This window comes from Dreissena polymorpha, chromosome 12, assembly GCF_020536995.1.
Source record: "Dreissena polymorpha isolate Duluth1 chromosome 12, UMN_Dpol_1.0, whole genome shotgun sequence".
Classification (NCBI taxonomy): Eukaryota; Metazoa; Mollusca; class Bivalvia; order Myida; family Dreissenidae; genus Dreissena; species Dreissena polymorpha.
The window spans coordinates 68,040,650-68,063,816 of record NC_068366.1 but is presented as its reverse complement, the minus strand read 5'-3'; the positions used below and the strand labels follow the sequence as shown (position 1 = coordinate 68,063,816).

Below are 23,167 nucleotides of genomic sequence, written 5' to 3'. Positions count from 1 at the left end.
TGTTGTTATCGCTATAATATGTGACACTACGAGGATTGCTTATATAAAGTATAAATACAACACTCACTCGTCTCACTGTATGAGGACGGGTGGCCGAGTGGTATATGTGCTAGATTTTTACTCCAAGAGTCAGTGATCCGAGCCCATATGATTTTTTTTCTTTCTTTTATTTAATTTTTAATTTTTACTGGAGATATTGAGTTTCGCTGTTTATATTTATCCATTTTAAGCATTAAATGACAATGTTCAATGCATGCCAAAATCTGTGAAAAGGTCCCTTTAATGCACACACTAAGCTACCAGTTAGTAAACCGAATGTAATCGCATTTAAACATAATTAATACTATATTCACTGACAAATCACTCCGGAATTTCGACTACAAAGGTCCGCAGATTAATCTCAAAATAAAATTTTGTAAAAAGTCAGAGTTTATTTATTATATATCCTATTAAAGTGTAATCGCATTATGGACGAGGTCAAGTTTTTAATATTGGGAAAGTCATTGCAATGTTTTCTGAATAGCAGCTCTGTTTCATATAATGTTGTTAAATTTGTTTGACATAGAGTTGTTTATCAATAGCGGCCATTGATGAAACTAGTGAACATATAACTCGTGTAAAATATAGATAGTGAAAATTTAAATTCAAAATCAGTATTATTGTTTAAAAATATCTCGTATGATCTCTTCAAGGGGCTTTTTCACAGATTTTGGCATGTATTGAAGTTTGTCATTAGATGCTTCATATTGATAAATGTAAACACTGGATCTAAAACCAAGGTGCCTGTACCACGTGACTTTTTCGGCTATGTGTGGGACAATCGGATGTCAACAAACCATCGCTTCAGGTACGTTTCTGATAATTTCTTCATTAATTCAAAACCATTTAAAAAAAACAAAGACGAGAGCCCGGTCATTGTCAAAATACACAACTGTGTTCAGTTTGCGCAAAATTAATTAAGTATTTTTTCCAAAAATTGCAACCGCGTGTTTGAAAACACACAAAGTCAGTTTCAAAGTGAAATGCTATGTGTGGTATATTTGTTATTCAATCAACACAGACGTTCATTATAATATTGTTGAAGGTTTAAAAAATATGGCGGACATTGTAATTCTTCATAGAGAAGCTTCATATATTGTATGTTTGCGCATATACATCTGAGTCGGAGTCTGTATATAAAAATGCAATAATGCTTTGTGTGGGACACATTTTTGAAATGCTATGTGTGGTATGCAAGAATTTTCCCGTCAGTTCTGCATTTAATCTGAACACAGTTTTGTAAGAATCTAAAACATATACTTCAGTCTGTACTGAAAACATATCAAATTAACCAAATGTTACATGATGTAATACTGAAGTAATTGTGTACTGTTTAAACAATTTATGTTTAATTGAACATAAATTTTAAATAAAATACACTGCGTAATTGTTATCCAACCAATGGTCTTTTTTAACAAACACGTTATGTTGAACTATAATATTTTCTCTTTTTTTTTACTTATTGTCTTTAAATAAATATCATGATTGATATTTCTGCCTGATTATTAAATTCGGTCCTTTTTTATAAATGAATGACAAAGAAAGTAAAAGCACTTGCTTTAAAATGGGTTTTACTTCTGTTGTTTTTCAGACTTGACAAGGATTAGTCGAAGGATTTGTAACGCTTTAAGGCGCGAAGCTGTGTTAGAATTAGATGAACACCATCAAACCACACGGAAGGTGTTATGCGGCAAGTTAATTATCAAAACCACAGTGACAGAGACGGACCCAGCTTCATTCTGTGATGTTTACGGAAAGCTATTTCAACTAACTATGCAAACATACCATTTAATATGTATTTTGGAATAATCAAAACAAAGTGTATGTTTTGATATTTGTGTATATTTATGTGTTTTGTATCTATGTTATTAATGAAATTGATTAGATGAATATAAAATCTGAGTATATATGTTAATAAAACAATTGTTTCATAACAAATAACAATATAAATCCAATGATGATTGTTTGTGGTCTATTAAGTTAATTTAGTTTCCAATATCATCTCCATATGAATATCGTAAGTATATCAAAATAAACACTTCATTAATAATAACATTGCTTTATAACCAGCATGCACATGTTACAATAGAAATTAAAGCACCAAGTACATGAAGAAGTACATCAGTATTCGCAAAGTAACAAATCTTGCTATACAAACATATAAATGATCTAATTAACACGTAACAAATGATCATCGCAAACAAGTATTTGCTTTGGGGGTTTATTATACCAACAAACATATTTAATTGTATTAATACTTCATGAACTCAATTTCAAATGAAATCTGAATAAGTGAAAATAGAGTAAGATGTTTCATGAAAATACTCATTCGACCCGGTCATGAAAGTGGCTGCAAGAGATTGTTACCACCGCACCAAGTAATAAACAATACATGTTGTTTAATTTGTTGAATTGTCAAATGTGTATTTAATGTTTGCTATGATTGTTTTCTTTCACTGCAATACTTGCACCATCTGGTAACAAAATAAACAGTCTTTTAAACTTTTGAACATTAACTATATAATGACAACTTTTCATTGATCAAGATATCAGTAAGTCTCTTGAAGGTGCTTCCAAAAATACTTTAATCTCCCTGAAAAGAACAAAATACACATGAAATAAACTGTAAAACTATAAAAAAAATAGTTGCCATGCGTGATATATAAGATAGCTCAATAGGATTTAGATACGAATACATGATTTTACAAAAAAATAAGTTATTGATCCTTTTGTCTATTTGTTTAAATAATGCTGTTTTATCTCTTTATGCTTATTTAATAACTCTCGATACGGTCTAATATGTTTACACATTCCTGATAAAAAGCACACAACCATAAGTTCAATAACACTTTTTGTAATTTTGTTACAATTATATTCACATGACACATGAACCACTGACCCCTGGAGAAAAAGCATATCGCTTAGACCACTCGCCATCCGTGCTAATACTATGACCGTTGTATTTAATACTTAACATAAGCAAACCTCGTAGTGTCACAAAATTAAACGACAACAACAAAACTCTCCAAATTATACAATCGTTTCGCGTTGCAACGCTTTATAATTTTCATGTTTTTAAATCGTCAAAAGATTCATATAATGGATATTTAAGAGCATGGGAAATGTTCAGTATTACTATTTCCTCACAAATATCATAACTAAGACGAAAATTTGCGAATCTGAATTAATAGTTTTTAATTTTGTCAATTTACCAAAACGTGAAAAGATCCCTTTAAAATCATTTAAACTTAAATGCAGACATCTTCTAGTACAAACGTAAACGTAATTGTTTAGTGGGAACGTTCAAGATCAATGCTGGACAAAAGCTCATTAAACTTTATATAGAGGCATACTATTGAGTATTATGTTTGATTGTATGACATAAACTAAGAAATCTTATTACGAAGCACGAACTCAATGTGATGTAATAACTGCTACACAAAATCATGCATTTTCCCTCAATAAATTTGGAACGAATACATGTACGTGAATATTTAGCTCAAAAAGGCTTAAATGGGGTTTAAATTCTGACAAATAAAGATAATAAATGCCGAGATTACAATTGTATATTTAGTTTAAACCTATTTATATTAGCTCGATTGCATCGAAAGCCTCGGGCTTATTGAAACGCTCTCGAGTCCGTTTCCATGGTTTACCCGTATTTGGTGTCTTTGCGGGAGATCTAAAGAACGCTCCCACAGTGGGTATCGAAGCCACGACCTCCCAGTCGCTAAGCGGACACCATATCCAGTACACCACGGCGACCTCAAACATTTGTTGTAAGTACAGCCATTTCCAGTTGGTGTAAGTTATTTTCTGTGGAGTTCACATGTATTATACAACTGGCACACTTACATTAACCGACCGAAATATCGCAATTATCTTCTGTAAGTGTCATAGTGCCCTTAATATGATACGCATTGTTTCATTATTTACTTTTCGTTACACCAAAACGGACTAATTGTCGTCTGTTTACATTTATCAACTTGTCTTTCGAACAACTACACACTTACTCAAATACTGCGGTTTGAATTGGTTAATTTAGTATTTACTTTACTGAAAACAGTGTCTGCGTCAAACATTTCGTTAACGAGAAATAAATTGCGTTTTAACAAGTTCAAAGTGCTTTTGTTACCGGTGTAAGCTATTATAAATACAAGTAATTGCTATTTTTCTACTCTTTCAATATCGGTAAAACGACAAAGGAGTAAAGAAATTAACTTCTCGAAGGTTATTACTGCCTGGGCGAAATCCAGTATAATCCGTAGGAACGTAATTTAGCTTGAAAACTGTAAACGAAGGATTTTTTTATGATAACACAAATCGTCACATCAAAAGAAGTCATTTATGTTTATTGTTTAACATATTTGTTGTGACAAAATATGTAAGGGTGCAAAACGCAGTTCAGTACCCGAAATGTTTATTCTCTATATCTTACTGTTGACCGCAAGTACCGGTAATGCACTATGTACATTTTGATAATAGGAAAACAAACGTCGAGGTAAAAGAACATACCAGATAAAGACCTGTGCGAGATTCGATTCTTCGACCCCCCACTCCGTGGTCGAATGCGTTAACAATGTTTGTCATGGAGACGATTCATTTGAAACATGTTTGGAACAAGTAAATCCAAGAAAACGTATTTTGGAAAGTGTGCTTAATATAATAATAATATTAACAAATAACGATATATTTGGATTAATTTGCGTTTGCATATTTATGTTAATATAATTATAATAAAATTTGACTCGAATTGCAATATAATAAACAAACTACTCTGTTTTAGCTCACAAAGCGATTCATTTGAAATGTATCACTCACGAGACAACGTTTCAATAATAATTCTGAATGATCGATGAATGTGAGTTCACTTTCAATATTAAAAGATAATACACGTCTCTTTAACATTTTAAACATTTACAAGCGATATCTTAAACACCTTTAATGTGATTTTGTTCTGCTTTATTTATATTCTTTTTACTCCATTATCTAAGACGTTTCTACGATGAGTGTGATTACCAATTAATTAATATTGACATTATACAGAATTGAACAAAACGGAAAAAAAAGTTTAAATATTGGTGACGATAATGATCTATGTTTTCTAAGTGTGGTAACACATGTTTATCTATGAATGATATCCAACCACTGTACAGCGATTCACATTTTTGAGAAATAGTTGGAAAATGTGTGATTAATACATTATAAATAAACAGGATTCTAATTGAGCATTATATAAATAAAGCAAAAACAAACAATAAGCGGAAAACACAGCTTATTCCACTTGTTCGATTTTCACGTCCGGTTTGTTGTCAAGACTCCACTGACTAGCAATGATATTTAGCACACTCTGTCTCGACTGAAGTTTTCTTATCCGCTCTTGTCTCACAATCTCGTGACTGTCAGACGAGTTTTCCTCCTGCATTTTCAACAACGCGCGTTTCCTAGCAACCCGAGAAAAGGTCATTGCTGCGCGCACAACTTTCGATATGGACACAAGTTTATTCGAGGCGAGTGGCTTCTCCGCTGTGATGCCGCTCGCGAGCTTGTCCTGATCTCGCGATATCTCTTCGATGTCCGCGGGAATCCCGAGCGAGATGCTCGGTCGGTGATTGGAGACGATTGAACCCGTCCTTGACCTCGGAATACTTATCATACTTGAGGTGTCCGAGTTGTGTCTAGATCGACGACTGCCGTCTGCGTACGAACTGAGATCCGAGTTTGATTGCTTAAAATGCATGCGTTGGTTTTGAGTTTGGAGACTAGCATTAGCCGAGCGCGTTCGCAATAATTTGTGTTTCAGACGCTTCTGGAATTTTAGCTTCAGTGATGTTTCCAAGCTTTCTTGATGTGAGGTTAGCTGCGGTTGTTCGCGAGAATCGTCAAAAGGCTCAGGGACGCCATTACTGTCAATACTTCTGGCTTGGTTATTGTTCGTTTGGGTAGCTTCGTCAGTTTCGTCATCCTCGTCGCCCTCTTGTACCGGACACAGCGTGCTCATGGACGCAATGCTGGGCTCCTTCTCAGCAGAAACATGCGGGAACGGGGTTAAAGTATTGAGATAGTTATTCACAATCACCGGTTTGTCCACAGGACGGTTGTCAAAAAGCTTCTCAAAACTGCGACCCGTTTTGATGTACGTACTTTCTTTTGTGATTAGGAATTTTGTTTCGTTTGCAATTTGAACTTTAGCTGACACAGGTCGAGACGGTAGGGACCAGCCGCCTGAAGATGGCCTTGACCTTTCATGCGCAGTGTGTGGTCTTACTTTCTTCTCCGAATTGTTAAATTGACCTTTTCCATTCGTAAACGCCGGTGAGGATTGTGATCTTAAAGTGTGCGTAGAGTGGACAGGTTTACTACTGGAAGCGTGCTTGCAGACAGACGTTTTGTAACTTTCAATGACGTCTTTTTCCCACTGTTTAATATCAAAAACATCATTCACATTTGCGGAATCTTCACGGACACCGATAATCTCACTTATTGATGTTTTATCACTTGTAACTAAGCTGTCTAAGTCGTTATCAACAAACACATCATCTTCGAGTTCGTCTACACGCTTTGGAGGTAGGACGTCATACTCGGTCTCGCGCTTGCGCAACACCAACTTCCGGTTTCGCTTCTCTCGCTCTTTCTCGTGGTTTTCTATGAACTTGAGCAGCTGTTTTTCGCACTCCCTCCACTGCAGCAGACGCTTGTTGCTCAGCTTGAGTCCCTGTTTGTAGGAAGGACATTTCTCGTAATCCGTGTCCTTCTCGTTGCGCGGCGGGATGCCAAGGTCGCTTGCTCCGGAAGTCTTAAAGGGAGATTATGCAATCTTACAACATATATTAACACGATATAAAATAATACTGGAACATTGTATATATATATATATATATATATATATATATATATATATATATATATATATATATATATATATATATACAATGTATATATATATATATATATATATATATATATATATATATATATATATATATATATATATATATATATATATATATATATATATATATATATATATAATCGGAATTCGGTCGCACAGGAGGTCTAAACGGGAATATACCGAATGTTGCAAAGTTTTACATATATTACATGGAATTCCTAATAAAAAATCGGAATTTGCGAAAATTGTGGGTTTAACATAACATGCAGAAATGTGGAATCATTTTGCTCAATGCAAAAATCTTTTTGACTGTATTGCCTGCATGAATACTTACATAGACGACCGTTGATTAATGCTTTACGTAATTAAGCGATGCACAAGATAAGTATTGATGCAAAGCATCAAAGGGCGTCGGGAATTTCAGTGTAAAAGGTACTCAATGAAGTTACGTGAAACGATTTTTTTTCTACTGTAAATATTAATATATTGGCCGATTATTTTAAACAAATAGAAAAAGATACTGATATAACCATTATCTATAAGTTTGTGTTATAACCCCCAAATAACCATTATTTATGACTTTGTGTTATAACCCCCAAATAACCATTATCTATGATTTTGTGTTGTAACCCCCAAATATTTCATAGTTATTTTATTTACATTGGTTTCCTTTTTTACTGGCATCCGTGTGCAGTTTTCATTAATGGAACAGAACTGTGTAGGTTTTAAAAAATCTGCTTCATCTTGTAAGCGTAATTTCATATTTTTCTCAACTTCAAGGGGAGATGAATCTGAACTTATTCTTACGTTTCTCATTTACGATAGGGCTTGAGTACTCATTGATATGAAAACACTGTAAAAGTTTAAAAAAAAATGAATGAAAACTGTAAATTGCATAAAGAAGCTGCATTTCACAATACTTTGAAATTCAGTAAAAGATCATAATAGATTTATTGCTCCGATATTAATCATTTTCAATAGGGTTCGAGTAATACTGATATAAAACACTTAACAAGTTTGGAAAGATTCAGACGAAAGTTGTGAAATCTTTTAAACAAGTGGAAATTGTTTATTTTGTCAAATTTAATAGAAAAAAAATCTGCACTTATTGTCCCGGTGTTTCTCATTTTAAATGAGGTAAAAAATGCTCATTGATATGAAGACACTGTAAGTTTGGAAAGAATCTGATGAAAAATGTTGACATAATCACCTAACCAAGCAGTTTTTCACTTTTATTTTTAAATTCAAAGAGACATTATTCTGGACTTATGGTCCGATATTGCTCATATAGAGTTTGGGTTGGGTCCTCATTGATAAAAAAACTGTGCAAGTTTGGGAACAATCGGATGAAAATTTTGGACTTCGAACAACGATTTCAAAATTTCTCAAATTCTAAGGAAGATAACTATTGACGTAATGGTCGGATAATGCTTAAAGGCCCATGCCACCTGGATAGTATTACGTGTCGCGCTTCGCGCTCTATATGTGGTTCTTTAAAAAAACTCCGAGGAGTGCTTGACTCTAGGGAAACGGGTTGCTGGGACACAGCTCCTCCTTGATAAGCGGCTGCTTCCTTTATCGCAACTCATTGTTACAATCAAAAATACGTGTCGCGCTTCGCGCTCTATATGTGGTAGGGAAAGTACTTAGGGCCTAAGATAGACAACCATAAATATGATTAGATGATTGTTGCGTAAACAACTTCAGTCTAACGCTCTCCCAACTGAGCAATTCCGGCTGACATCATTTATGTACTGCTATTTGGTGAAGTTGTGTAAGCGATCTTTATTATATGTATATTAATAAACTAATACATTGTACGTTTTCGTACCACTACGCGTTCCAATAAACTTGCTTGCGCGATAGGTCGTCAAATATCGTATAACATTGATTCTCCACTAAATAAGCAAATTAGAAAATCCACAAAATAAATATATTTTGATGATGTTTTGTTTTTATACAAAACCAGAAAGTTTCGCGTATTTACCCAGTCCCTGTGATCTTTCCCCTGTGATCAGTTGTGGATCAGTTATTAATTAAAACAATTAGCTTTGCATTATTGGCAATACATGTTGTAATAAATGTAATAGGCACAAATGCAGTACTTATTTACACTAATTTACACAAAAAATCACCACTATGCAAGATATTCTTAAAACAAAAATATATACATTGATCTGTAAAATAACTCCTCCTCCCATAAGCGAAAAAAATGCATTACATACTAGTCGCCGCTCTCCAGAGCGACGCCAATCAATAATCGAAAGGAAAGATTGATTGTTCATTCGATGTTTTTAATATTCATTTTAATTATTGTTTGACTTCGAAAAAATCGCTGAGTCGTTTAACTTTCTTCCACCAACCCGACCGATCCAAGTTTTTGGTTAAGACTCTGAACTTTTTTTATCATGCGAAGTTCATTAAAAAAAATCCTTATTAGTATTTTAAACGTTTGAAAAAGAAGATTGATGGCGCTAGACTTTGGCTGATCGAAGATATTGGAAACAAACAACTTGTTTTCACTTAACAGTTCGAGTTTTCTTTGGGTGATTTACTTTAATTTATTACAAAAGCTTGTTTCTGACAAAAAGGCCAAGATATCCAAAAGTGCTCATCTGATAAATGATTGGTTGTTGTATTTCGTTATTTTTTATACGTCTTTTAGTCTTAATCAACCATGTCCCTCAGTATGGCCAGTTTTGGCCCCGTAGACCTTTCATGACCAAAAGTTAGATACCAAAGGCATCAATCGATGTATCCGGGTTCAGTGCAAGGTGAGCTAAAACAAGCATTAACATACAACAAAATGAGTCGTGTTTTGAGAAAACTGGGCTTTATACATGTGCGTAAAGTGACGTCCCAGATTAGCCTGTGCAGTCCGCACAGGCTAATCAGTGACGACACTTTCCGCTTTTATGACATTTTCCGTTTAAATGAAGTCTCTTCTTAGCAAAAATCCAATTTAGGCGGAAAGTGTCGTCCCTGATAAGCCTCTGCGGACTGCACAGGCTAATCTGGGACGACACTTTACGCACATGAATTATGCCCAGTTTTCTCAGAACGCGACTCAAATAAACTCGCCTCTAAATACGTACCTTAATAACACCTTTGAACGCTTTGGTGATGTGCCGCTTTTCTCGTTCGATATCGTAATTGAAGCGTACGGTCTCCTTGTCATAGTGGCGGCACTGGAGTCCCAGCCGGTGCACCTCCAGCCGGTTCTTCCGCTCAGCCTTTATGAACTTATCTGTGCTCATTAGCGCCGGCATTTTCCCCGCCTGCTAGTGAAACTGAAAAGAGCAGGAGTGGGCTTTCTTAAGAAATATAAACAAATTGTATTTTTTTGGCCTTTCTTGCGTTTGCATTGCCGCTCTAAGGTGAAGCATCATCATCATCATCATTCTCCCCCTCCCCCCTCCATATCATAATCACCCCTTTTCGTCGTCTTCACCAGTTAAACAATACGCTAATCATAATTATAACAACCACTTCGCCTCTGATTTTAAAATAATAATAAAAAAATTACCATGATAACGATTATGATGAGATTTATTTATTTTTTTTATGAAAAGGCGAAGAATTAGAAAGTAAAGAAGAAGAGGAATAGTTTTAATTTAATCAAAATGATAATGTTCATAAAATAAGAATTCGTAACAATTTAAATAAACAAACCTGCACATAAAGTTCCACTAAAAATTAAAACATTATTGTGTCGTAGTTTAAAACCTGCCAACTAAATTGAGGCAGCGTGCTTAATGGATTTGTCCGCAATGAAGTTCACTTTGTCAAGTGGAGCGGTGACATATAACTAACAAAATCGCTATACAAACATTGAAATAATCAACTGCAGTCCAACTCGCAACAGCTGAGTTTTAATTGCTATTTACCTAAAAATTAAGACGATGTCGGAACGTTTTGATAACATAAGTTCTTAATATTCTCGCTGTCTATCCCTGATCGGATATTGGAGCTTTCTTTTGACATTTAACACGCGTTTTAATCCTCAAGAAAAAGCCCTATACACGCTTCGCATTCTAACCTCGGTCCAGTTAGTTTTATTTGAACAAATAAAACATCCATGATTGTTATTCTCAAAAATCTTAGGATCAACACGTTTTACGGCATGAGTTCACAGATCAAATTCTTTTGTTGGGAGATTTTTAAAATATTTGCGGAGTTTTAAAAAGATTCGGTAATCAACCGACTTAAGACTAGAACACCAGTAGCGGCATTTGTTCCATATATACTAAACTTAATTTTCGCTAAGAAAAGCCTTCCTTCAAATAAAAATATGATAAAAGCGGAAAGGTTCGTAGCCTGTGCGGACAATTTACGCATATGCATGAAGGCCCGTTTTCCCAGAGCCATGCTATTTTTTTTACATATTACTTTACTTTTTGTACAGATCAACTTAATACTTACTTTTTACTTAATAATTTAAATAAATAAATCCCACGCGAAAAGTGTACGTTGTTGTTGTTAATGCTTTAAAATTTTAACATGCGGCTTATGTTAAAAAAGCATTAGAAGCTCGAAATAAGTAATTAAAGTGTTTTCAAACGGTGGTAAGGTGTTAGTTAAATTATATTTGCTTGGTGCGGTACCTAAAAAAAATAGAGTTTCTAGCTCTTGCTGTGCGCCTTAAATTTGTACAACTTCAGAAACTCAAACAAATCATTTAATGTATATAATTCGCTAAGCACTAAAACATATGTTTCAACCCATTAACGCCGTTTTTGCGAGCGGTTATAGGAATCATTTATAGGAATCATTTCACAACATTACGTAATGAGCTTTGCGAATACGGTCCCAGGATACATTACTTGTGGATCTTTGCGAATACGGCAGCAGGCTAAATTACTTCGATAAAAGGGAAGCACGTAACGTTAAATATGAATACAAGTTTGAGTATGTGTGACTTAACTGCAATGACTTAAGCTATAATTTATGTTGCGACAATTTTAAACTCTTTAAGATCATATTAAGATGATTTAGTTTGTGAGATAAACTGGACATAACACTTAAAATATAGGCTGTATTGTTGATATATTTCAAACACAAGAAGCAACGCCTGCATTTGACGGTGGAACATCTGCTTCAAAAATAATTACGTACTTTGAAAAAAAACAAATTATGGTTTATGTACGTTTAGTCAAACAGCTACGGTACTTTAAAGAAGAAAATCGCAGTTAATTGATAATACGTTACATTCAATGCAGTAAATCATGCATTCTTTGCAACCTTATACGAAACGGATTATTCGCCTGATAATAAAAGGGTTCTTTTGACAAACATATTCTATTATGAATAAGTTCAAAGCGTTCCGGCAATAGAAGCGTTCAGACACGTGATTCATAAATAGACTCGAAACAAAGTAATTTCCGCAACACATAAATTGTATTTTGTAAGGTTGATGCATAAACTAATAGTTGTTGTATGAGTGGATTTCGATTATGACTACCGGTGTGTATTTGAGACGTATTTTATAATTGACCACTAAAATTTGAATGCACTTCAAAAAAGTTCACTTGAAGGTACGTTCCACCGTTTTATGAGTGTTTGTATCTTAAGTATATGAAGTTTTTGAACAAAACTACACACAAATGTCCAACAGAATTTTAGTTATTTACAAGTCATTAAAGATAATAATAGAAGAAAACGTCCATCTTCCGGGACCTATTTTCGTGAATTTATTAACCACTAAATATGTTTGCTATTAGGAATATGTATTTTAATTGGTAACGTAAAGATGCATTTTTATTGGTTTTTGTTTAAATTATATTTTCTTTTCACTAATAAATTAATATTTCTTTATATCAAGTCGATGGCATAATTATTGAAATACATAACCCAGTGGTGCTGCCCATGTATATATGTATAGAAGGATAGATTTATTTCAGTATTATGATTCAACATGAAAAAAACATATCTACATACATGATAAAATAGTAAAACAAAACCATGTATGAGAAATGAAACCATGCCAATAACATTATACCAAGGATTACACAAAAAAGAAAACTTAATCTCTTATTTCCATTGTGGTCCTTAATTTTAATGTATAAAAATTGTATATTTTTTTATCATGAAGAAATGTATACTATTTCCTTCCTGAATATTAATGTTATTATTGTATATAGCGATTCAAGCACTGAGTTTTCATAGCTAAAACAGTAGTCAACATTCCCTATAGGTGTATAAATTTGCCGAGATCATTAAATAAATAGACGTATCAAATTATATTTAAACACACGCTCGCTCGCACAGTCGCACACACACACACGTCAATCTATTACAGTAAATCAACCGAATAATCATTAACATCATTATACAAATACGTCGTCTTCAACAAAAAGATCGCGAAGTCAATGCAAGTAATAAATTAATACTCTCTTTAAAATCGATAAAAATTAAATGTCATATTCCCCGCAAAGAATACCAATAAAACCAACATAAATTATAACATACTTTTCATACAAACTCATTTTAAACTCCCGAAAATTCACACACAACCACGATCACAGAGGTTAAAACTGATTTTATCTCGATGACAAAAGTCCAATCGGTCTGCTAACAAACTCTGAGATCTGTGCGACGGTTAGCGAATGTTAAATCGTTTGAGATTGTCTGACAGTAATTAATCAAGGGGATTTCATTAAGACCTTTTGAGACCACGACTTGTATTTTACCCGGGAGAAGACTTAAAGGCTCTTTGTAGTGAATAGGCCTACACGATAAGAACGCGTGTATGTGGTTGGTCTATCACAGAAACAAAACTCTTGTACCAGCTATTTATGTGACCTTACTTTTAAGACCATACAAACAATGTGATGGCTGGAAGGAATAATTCGATTTCATGTCAACAACAAAAATGTAACATTCTATTTAGAGAGAATGACAAATGAATTTCACATCGCTACTGTGACATAATACGACTAAAACCCATAAACATTTAAATGAACTTAAAGCTGAAACTATACAAGAACACAGACATGGGTTCTGGGCGTTCAATTTTCTCTTATTTGATAGTCGTCAGACTCTTTTATTGGATGGAGTTATCTTTTTGTGGTGAAGTTTGTTAACTTGCATACCAATCACTTTGTGGTGAAGTTTGTTAACGTGCATACCAATCACTTTGTGGTGAAGTTTGTTAACTTGCATACCAATCACCTTGTGGTGAAGTTTGTTAACTTGCATACCAATCACTTTGTGGTGAAGTTTGTTAACTTGCATACCAATCACCTTGTGGTGAAGTTTGTTAACTTGCGTACCAATCACTTTGTGGTGAAGTTTGTTAAATTGCATACCAATCACCTTGTGGTGAAGTTTGTTAACTTGCGTACCAATCACTTTGTGGTGAAGTTTAACTTGCATACAAATCACGCTAAAATGTTTTGAGAAATTTGATTCAAAGCTTTTAGTCTCAGTTAAAAAAGGGCAATAACTCGGCCCAAATCACCGATACAGTAACCTCGTGTGTTCATGAATCAAAACTGTGAATAAGGTTTTTGGAGTGGCCTTTTCCATTCTTGTTAAGAATTGGGTTAACATCACACACTGTTATAGAACACATTCGAACACGTCAATGTCCAAAACAGAAAAAAAATCTAAATAAGAGTATATGTCTTACCATGGACCAGGATCTTGAGTTTAGACTTAAAGTCGTTGATACTTGTTGGAAAAATATTGAAAAAAAATGTTAAAATTGTTAAAGTTGTTTAAAAGAGGAAATTTATATTACTCGATAATATCTACCTTGCTGTAAACGCTTACTCTTTAGAAAGTAATACATCTGAAATGTATGCAGTGCCTTTGACATTTTTTTTCCAAATGGGCTCAGTCTTTTATAGGGACTTATTCACAGATTTCAGCATTTTTCAAAGAGTTCCCATTAATATTTGAAATTGATAAAAGTAAACTACGAAATTAAAGAGCGCCAGTATAAAACAAGAATAGAAGTAAAGAAAGAGAAAAAGTAATCCACAACTGGGCTCGAACCACCGACCCTTGGAGTAAAAGTGTAGCGCTTAAACCACTCGGCCATCCGTGCTAATATAATTACAGAGGTATTATTTACTTTTTAAATTTAAAACGCACTTATTGTAATGGTACAAATACAACGATAACAAAAGATCTCTCCAAATTATTCCATCTTTTCGCGTTTGTAACGCTTTAAATTTTTCAGATTTTTAAATCGTCAAAAGATGCACATACTGGATATTTTAGAGCATTGTAAATGTTCAGTATAACTATTTACTTGCACACAAAAAATACAACGAAAATTTGCAAATCTAAACTATTATTTTTCACTTTTTTAATTTATCAAAACGCGAACAGGTCCCTTAAACTTAAACATAACGTTAGCTGAAGCAGGCGGCGAATTTAGTACGAAATCGTTAATCATTACACAATTTGGGTTATTTGTAAAAAGGATCTGACAAATTGTTATGTTATATCATATTTTATCAAAATAGTTAATGATATATGTGTAAACGATTCGCCTATCCTTGAGGAGTGTCAGGTTTTTTTAACCATGTTTTTTAAATAGCAAAGAAACTTAATTTTTACGTAACGCATAAAACCGGGAAGTTGTGACGTGGCAACATCACTTCAGCAAAATAACGTAACATGATTGGTCAGTCAAATCAAGAGCAGCCAATTAAAACGATAACAAGCGATATTACACATGTTTAATAAAAAAATCGTTATGTTAATGCTATGTAGTAAACAAAGTGTATCATGTGATAACATACACTTACAAAACCATATAAAAAAACACATAGATTTTGTTCGAACTAATTATTAAAAGCAATTCTACACGCTTGTGACACATGACGTATAGTGTGTAGATATCTATAAATATATTGGTGTGTTTTTATTTTCACTCAGCGTGTCTAATTAATATGCCACGTTCAACATATGTTAGGAAAGTGCCTTTAACATCCCAAAATAAATTAAAACGATTGTCCGAGATATACGGTACAGGCCGACCCTGTGTCTCGATGGGTTATAACAATGAATCAATACGGTTAACAACGGGTATTTAACAGAAAAATTGTCTTCGTCGGTTTGTTATTGCATTAACAATATCACAGATCTTAAGAAACACTGCTTTATTACAAATACGAAAACGCATACATCTACGAGTGTACTAATTCCACAGGGTGTGAATTAAAAATGTTTTTCTTTAATGATATACAGACCATGTCTGCTTTAAATTTATAGAAAAAATACTAGCTATTAAACCCTTTTCACTCTACCGAACCGGATACTTAATTAAAATGATGATTTTTTACTGAAAATGTTTAGCCGTAGAATGGAGCAGCTTATAACAAGAGATAATGATGTTTAAGTCGCTGATGTAGCCGTGGAGTAGGGAAATAATGATAATTACTTGTGTGATAACATCAACGCTAAAATCGATTATTTGCTTATTTTGTTATTGGTTCTACAGCTTCTACTATTGGTGGTGACGACGAGGATGAGAAAGAGTTTGTACAAACCAGATCCTCTCCAGAAGGAGACTAATGAAGAAAACACGTATTTTATTCTGCCGATGAAATTTAAAAGTAAGTCGATGATGACGATGATGGTGGTGGTGGTGATGATGATGATGATCATGCTGCTGATGCTGCTGATGCTGATATGATGATGATGATGATGATGATGATGATGATGATGATGATGATGATGATGATGATGATGATGATGATGATGATGATGATGATGATGATGATGATGGTGATGATGATGATGATGATGATGATGATGATGATGATGATGATGATGATGATGATGATGATGATGATGACGACGACGACGACGACGTTGGTAGTCATCAAATATATTCCGAACATAGAGTCGTCTCTAAAACTCTTGTTCATTTTGTAACAAGGGTTAAATGGTAAGTCTTAAAGCAAACACAGGGAAAGTGGTATGTCGATAAATCGTTAAGAAAGCGACGGTAATCATGTCAGACCAGTCTTTAATCGCATCTAAACTGAAACGAGTCTTAATCTTTAAGAGTGATAAATGAAGACACCTTTTAATCGGACATTTTTCCCAAAGAATTAAATGCGGAAAATTATAACTTCGAATTTTGAAAAAAAAATCATTTTTGCATTTTACAATATATCCGATATGTGTGGTTACTCGATTTGTTCACTTTGCAAACTGCATCGTCACGACGTCATTTATAGTGTACTCAATTCCAGTCTGCATCGTCACGACGTCATTTAAGTGTACTCAATTCCTGTCTGCATCGTCACGACGCCATTTTAGTGTACTCAATTCCAGTCTGCATCGTCGTGACGTCATTTTAGTGTTCTCAATTACAGTCTGCATCGTCACGGCGTCATTTTAATGTACTCAATTCCACTCTGCATCGCCACGACGTCATTTTAGTGTTCTCAATTCCAGTCTGCATCGTCACGACGTCAATTTGTGTGTACTCAATTCCAGTCTGCATCCTCATGACGTCAATTTTATTGTACTCAATTCCAGTCTGCATCGTCACGACGTCATTTTAGTGTTCTCAATTCCAGTCTGCATCGTCACGACGTAAATTTTAGTGTATCCAATTCCAGTCTGCATCGTCACGACGTCATTTTAATGTACTCAAGCATCGTCACGACGTAAATTTTAGTGTATCCAATTCCACTCTGCATCATCACGACGTAATTTTAATGTACTCAATTCCACTCTGCATCGTCACGACGTCATTTTAATGTACTCAATTCCACTCTGCATCGTCACGACGTCAATTTTATTGTACTCAATTCCAGTCTGCATCGTCACGACGTCATTTTAATGTACTCAATTCCACTCTGCATCGTGACGACGTCATTTTAGTGTTCTCAATTCCAGTCTGCATCGTCACGACGTTAATTTTATTGTACTCAATTCCAGTCTGCATCGTCACGACGTCATTTTAATGTGTTCTCAATTCCAATCTGCATCGTCACGACGTCAATTTTAGTGTACTCAATTCCACTCGCATCGTCACGACGTCAATTTTAGTGTACTCAATTCAAGTCTGCACCGTCACGACGTCATTTATAGTGTAGTCAATTCCACTCTGCATTGTCACGACGTCATTTTTAGTGTACTCAATTCCATTCTTACGTCTTTTATTTATAAACTCAGATTTTATGCGGAATACGACACTAAAACGATTTTAACTCTCCTACACTGGATTCAAACAGATCCGCGACCTTAAATCATTCTAGTTATGAAAAAAAAAAGAATCGACATTTTTTACAGTCGTTGTTATAGAAACAAAATAAGATATTATTATGATTTTAAACTTTTTTTCCGTATAATATAACTACATAAAACTCTAAACGTTAAACAATTAATGTACGACATATAAAAATGTTTTCGCATATATTATATAAATAAAACTTAATTAACCTTAAAATTTGTATAATAATTAAAAAAAGCATATTTGAAGCTAGTGAATATTATCAATAGCATACAAAAACTAATTTTCTTTAAAGTTTCAAAAAGTTTAACGCGTTCAAATTATTTTAAATTCACATTCATAGAATAATTAATAAAGTTATATGTATAGTTGATTAACTGCTTTGAATTCTGTTCATTTTCATGTAGTTTTCACGCTTAAATACAATATAAATAAAGTTAGTAGGTCTTGCGAATAAATTAAAAAATTACGGTACCTGATTAATTATGTCCGTCTGATATTTGTGACACATCAAGCCATCAATGAAATAGCTACGTAGTTCAATTATTCAGTAGCACATGTCATACAAATGTTGAATCAATTTTCACTCAAGGCAAGTTTTGTTTGACTAACCCATAATGCGTCCGCATTATTTGTCAAAGTGTATTTGCATTGGATATTATAACACTCATGGAATAAATTACAGCATATCGCACCCGTATTAGAGGTAGCCTCCTTGTTCATTTAATAACATGGTACCTTACATTACAAAAGAATATCGTTTATAGTATGACAAAATAAATTGCGTCTAGCGAATTTTTATATAATGGCCCACCCATTAAATATTTCATAATGGCGCAATTATAGTGTAAATGTCTCTTTATAGTCTCTTTATGTATATTGATCGTTTTTTTTTGCAAATCGATCGGTACTGTTTCAAACGTGTCAATGCATTAAATAGTCGACTATCGGTATCGTAGATATTAATAAAGGCAAGTTAAAGACAACCCACGTTTAAATTCAAAGTAATATTTTAGAAAGATTCTACAATCTATTTTCAGTGTGCAAACATTTTGCAAACGACCTGTGTCGTTTCCATTCCAGCAAATGCCATTGATGACAATTTTATAGCATTTCTAAGACCAATATCGACACTTTTCACTCTAAAATAGTTTCAACGTCTACTTTTTGTGTTGTATTTAAGAAATCAGTGAAAGAAATAGGGCCCCAAAGGGTACCCGAAAAGGAAACTGACTCGCGGGTCGAAAAATACCCGCGGATCCGTGGAAGTTTTTGTAATACCGGATCGGGTTGTTGGTTCAGTAAATTGTCAATGAAATAATCTTAAACATTACAAACTCTCAGTAGTTTGTGCACTTTATTTATGAATAAATAACTAATGAATGGACAGTACCCGAAGCAATAAGAGCTAGTTATCCATTGGCAGTGGGGATCAAATGTCCATTTGAAACGGTTTTAACGGCGCAATATTATATCGGGACACATTGTGCTTTATTGCATTTATAAACACCGTAAAGTATTTTACGTACACAGAAACATCGTCCCGAAACGACTTAATGTCTGTTGCTAAATATATAATCTTTGTATATGGTCACGTATATCGGGGATGGTTTTCAAAAGCTGCCTAAAGTACATTATTAACTTACGTTGAACTTAGAGATTGGAAATTCACTTCCAGCGAACATATGTTATGAATCTTCTGTTTGGTTTTAATAACTGTCGGTTCAAAAATCCACAAATTCAAGAAGTGAATCACATTTGTCATCTCAAATTAACTTACAACAACGTGTACTTTAGTCATAAAAAATGTTTTATGGATTTGACAAAAAAAAAAAAATTTTTACCACACCACACCATTCCGTTGTTTCACTGTCATTGCCTTTTATTAACATGTGTTATAACGTCGGTGCTTGTGATAAAAACGTATGAAAACAAGGATAATTAGAAACGCTTTCACTCGATCATTACATGATAACTTTATGATAATGCAAACATACACTCGACGAGCTGTTTTTATTAGCAGTAGTTCGAGACCTCTGTGGCAATATAATTTGTTTGACAACCCATCTGGCTTGAACTTAGGGAAACATGAAACTATTTGCTTTCCCCCACCGGTAGCTGGATCAGTTCGTCAGTGATTCGAGGTGGGACTATCGAGCACAAATATTGTCACGAGACGCTTATGAAGCCCAAGGTTTTTGTTCGTGATATTTATCATTTATACGTTTTTTGCTGGCATTAAGATGGGGTTTAATACCGCCCAGACATTGATAATTATCTCGAAAACAAGAGCTGTGTTGCATTTAATACGGATATTCTTGAACAACAGCCAAGCATTTCAAAGACGAGAGGCAACCCGTGATTGTCAATTACGACAGGTACTACGAGAATTTAATTGAGCGTAAGCACCAGAATATGCTGCAAACTGGTCAGCTACGCAGCGATTTCGTGAATGTGGGTTGCAGGCCGGTCTATTTGAGGACTCGCGAAGACGAAGAGTATTAGTGCGAATATTAGCGATCTCTTTAGGTCGCAATATAACACTATCTTTAACAACAAATACAGTCACACTTTTGCGCATAGAGACCCTCACCACTATACCATTTCTAAAAGAGCATGCCAAGCCGAATTGATTTAAACAATAAAAAAAGATAGGCCATGCGATATGTACGAAAGAACTCGACACGAATCATCGGTCACTGTTTTACGGCCATTTTTTAACCGGCTTCTCTCCAGTTGATGGGGGTTTCCCACCATCTGTCAAAGTCTTATGTAGTCTCAAACCTTCAAGCAAGAGAGTGAATTTCTCGGAAACAACTGTTTTCCCTACTATGTGCACAACGAAATTTTCTTAAAAGTGCCCAACACACACTCCCCCAGAGAATCGTGTCTTAAAATAAATGTGCACACCAAAACTATTTAGTATAACGTAACCTTTAGAACGTGATTGGTATTGTCGGACAGTTATTTCAGGAATGATTGAGATCGAGACGGTTGTTGCGAACATAAGACATAGCTTAAGTGAGTGATTGGGATTGCTGGGCGGTTATTTAAGTAATGATGGAGACCGATAGAATTAGTTTGCATATTGACGATAGCTTTAGTACTTGATAGGGAGTAGCAGGCTGGTCTATTTTAAGAATAATGGAGACTAAGAGGGTAAATGTGAATATTAGCGGTACCTTAAGTGAGTGATTGGGATTTACGGCCGTTTATTTGAGGTCTGATTGAGACCAAAATGGTAAGTGCGAATATTACCGATACATGGATAGTTTTAGTGCGTGCTGGCGATAAACCGAGCATTACTTGAAAAATGGGAGAGACAGAGGCAGCCAAACATGAGCGTTCGCTTTAGTGCGTTATTTGGATTGAGGGACAGCTAGTTGAGGTTTGATTGAAACCGAGAGTGATCCTGCGAAGATAATACAGAGCTTGTAGTGCATTATATGGATTGGCAGAGGGTTAAGAGACTTTTATATTGCTCTCACATTAAAATAGTAGCTCATACTAGATTTAAAAAGAACAACAGCGTGTAAAAAAGATTTTTCAATTGAGGCTACATGTTTAAAAATCATATTTGCTTATATTTAACGGTAAAAAACAATTGTTTCGGCGATTGTTTTTGATGGTGATCAAGATGATGAGGAGGAGAATGAGAAGACTGGGAAGCTGGTGTTGTTGACACTAGATCTGCTAGTGCTACGTCAATAATGGATACGTTGTTATGATTAATACTGGTCGATTGCGACGAAAGGCCGTTCCCAAACGTTAATATTAACATGAATGAGACGAACTTATACAGGTGTAGAAACATTTGAGTCGCGTTCTGAGAAAACTAGGCATAATGTATTTGCGTAAAGTGTCGTCCCAGATTAGCCTGTGCAGTACGCACAGGCTAATCAGGGACGACACTTTCCGCTTTAATGACATTTTTCGTTAAACTGAAGTCTCTTCTTTGCAAAAATCCAATTAAGGCGCAAATTGTCGTCCCTGATACAGGACTGCACAGGCTTATCTGGGACGACACTTACGCACATTAATTATGCACAGTTTTTCTCAGAACGCGACTCATTTGTATACAATTAAGATAATGAATAGTAAAGCATTATCTAGATATAACCTTGCTTGCATAATATAAAAAAAGGATTTGAAAAAACACGATTGATTGTGGAACATTTGCTTGCAAAACAAGTAATTGAACTTATCTTTGTTGCAAGTTTATTCAAAAAGCTACGTTATTTAAAAAGATAAAAATCGCAATGTATTGACAAATGGTTTCAAATATTAACCTTCGAACGACTAAATAGCCTCGCAAATCATGTTTCCTTGTTTGTTAACGCACTGACACGTGTGTTCTTTATGAACTTATGTGCAATTGATATTCTTCGTGATAAAAAGATTCGGTTTTAAATCTTATTTATTGAAATATATTGTTAACTCGGTCTAACATAAGAACCGTTTAGGCACGTGTTTCATGAATAGACGAGGTCGTGAAGTAATATCGACTTTACATAAACACATAATTAATTTGAAATTCTTTTTAAGACCGTGTTTGTGAATTATATTTATAACGTTTTAAATGACGAGTAAAGAATGCCAAAAATATCAATGCCATAAACTACAATAATTATTTACATAGAAAAAAATCCGAAACAAATGCACGCCAATATTTGTCATAAGAATATACCAAATTCGATCTCAACGGTTCAGATCCAATCGGTCTTCTTACAAACACTGGGGTCCGAACCGCGGTTAGCGAATATTTAATCGTTTGAAATTGTCTGACAGTAATTAATCAAAGGGATTAGGCCTCTTGAAACCACGTCTAGTATTTTATCCGGGAGAAGACTTAAAGGCGCTGTGCCAACCTGGTCAGAAGTACTTGGTGAATTAATACGTTGTTACTCTATAACGGTAATGCATATCTTGTACCAGCAAATATTATGAACTGTTGAGTAATTCCAGAAATTAATGCTAATACTAACAGTATTCGCTTTGGCTTGTTACGACCAAACATGGTATACCTTAACATG

The 23,167-nt window shown here is 34.4% G+C and overlaps 1 protein-coding gene and 1 long non-coding RNA gene across 2 annotated transcripts; one reads left to right on the top strand and one right to left on the bottom strand.

Moving 5' to 3' along the window:
* Positions 1–592: 592 nt before the first annotated feature.
* Positions 593–1,994, top strand: LOC127854281 (uncharacterized). Its single transcript, XR_008037010.1, has 2 exons — positions 593–847; positions 1,631–1,994. It is a non-coding gene; the product is annotated as an uncharacterized LOC127854281 (long non-coding RNA).
* On the bottom strand, positions 1,917–13,521 carry LOC127854280 (uncharacterized). Its single transcript, XM_052389348.1, has 3 exons — positions 13,400–13,521; positions 10,027–10,221; positions 1,917–6,835 (listed from the first exon to the last, which is right to left on the bottom strand). The coding sequence occupies exons 2-3, from the start codon at positions 10,198–10,200 to the stop codon at positions 5,315–5,317; spliced, it is 1,695 nt and encodes a 564-aa protein (XP_052245308.1). The 5' UTR covers positions 10,201–10,221; positions 13,400–13,521; the 3' UTR covers positions 1,917–5,314.
* Between the last annotated feature and the right edge of the window lie 9,646 nt (positions 13,522–23,167).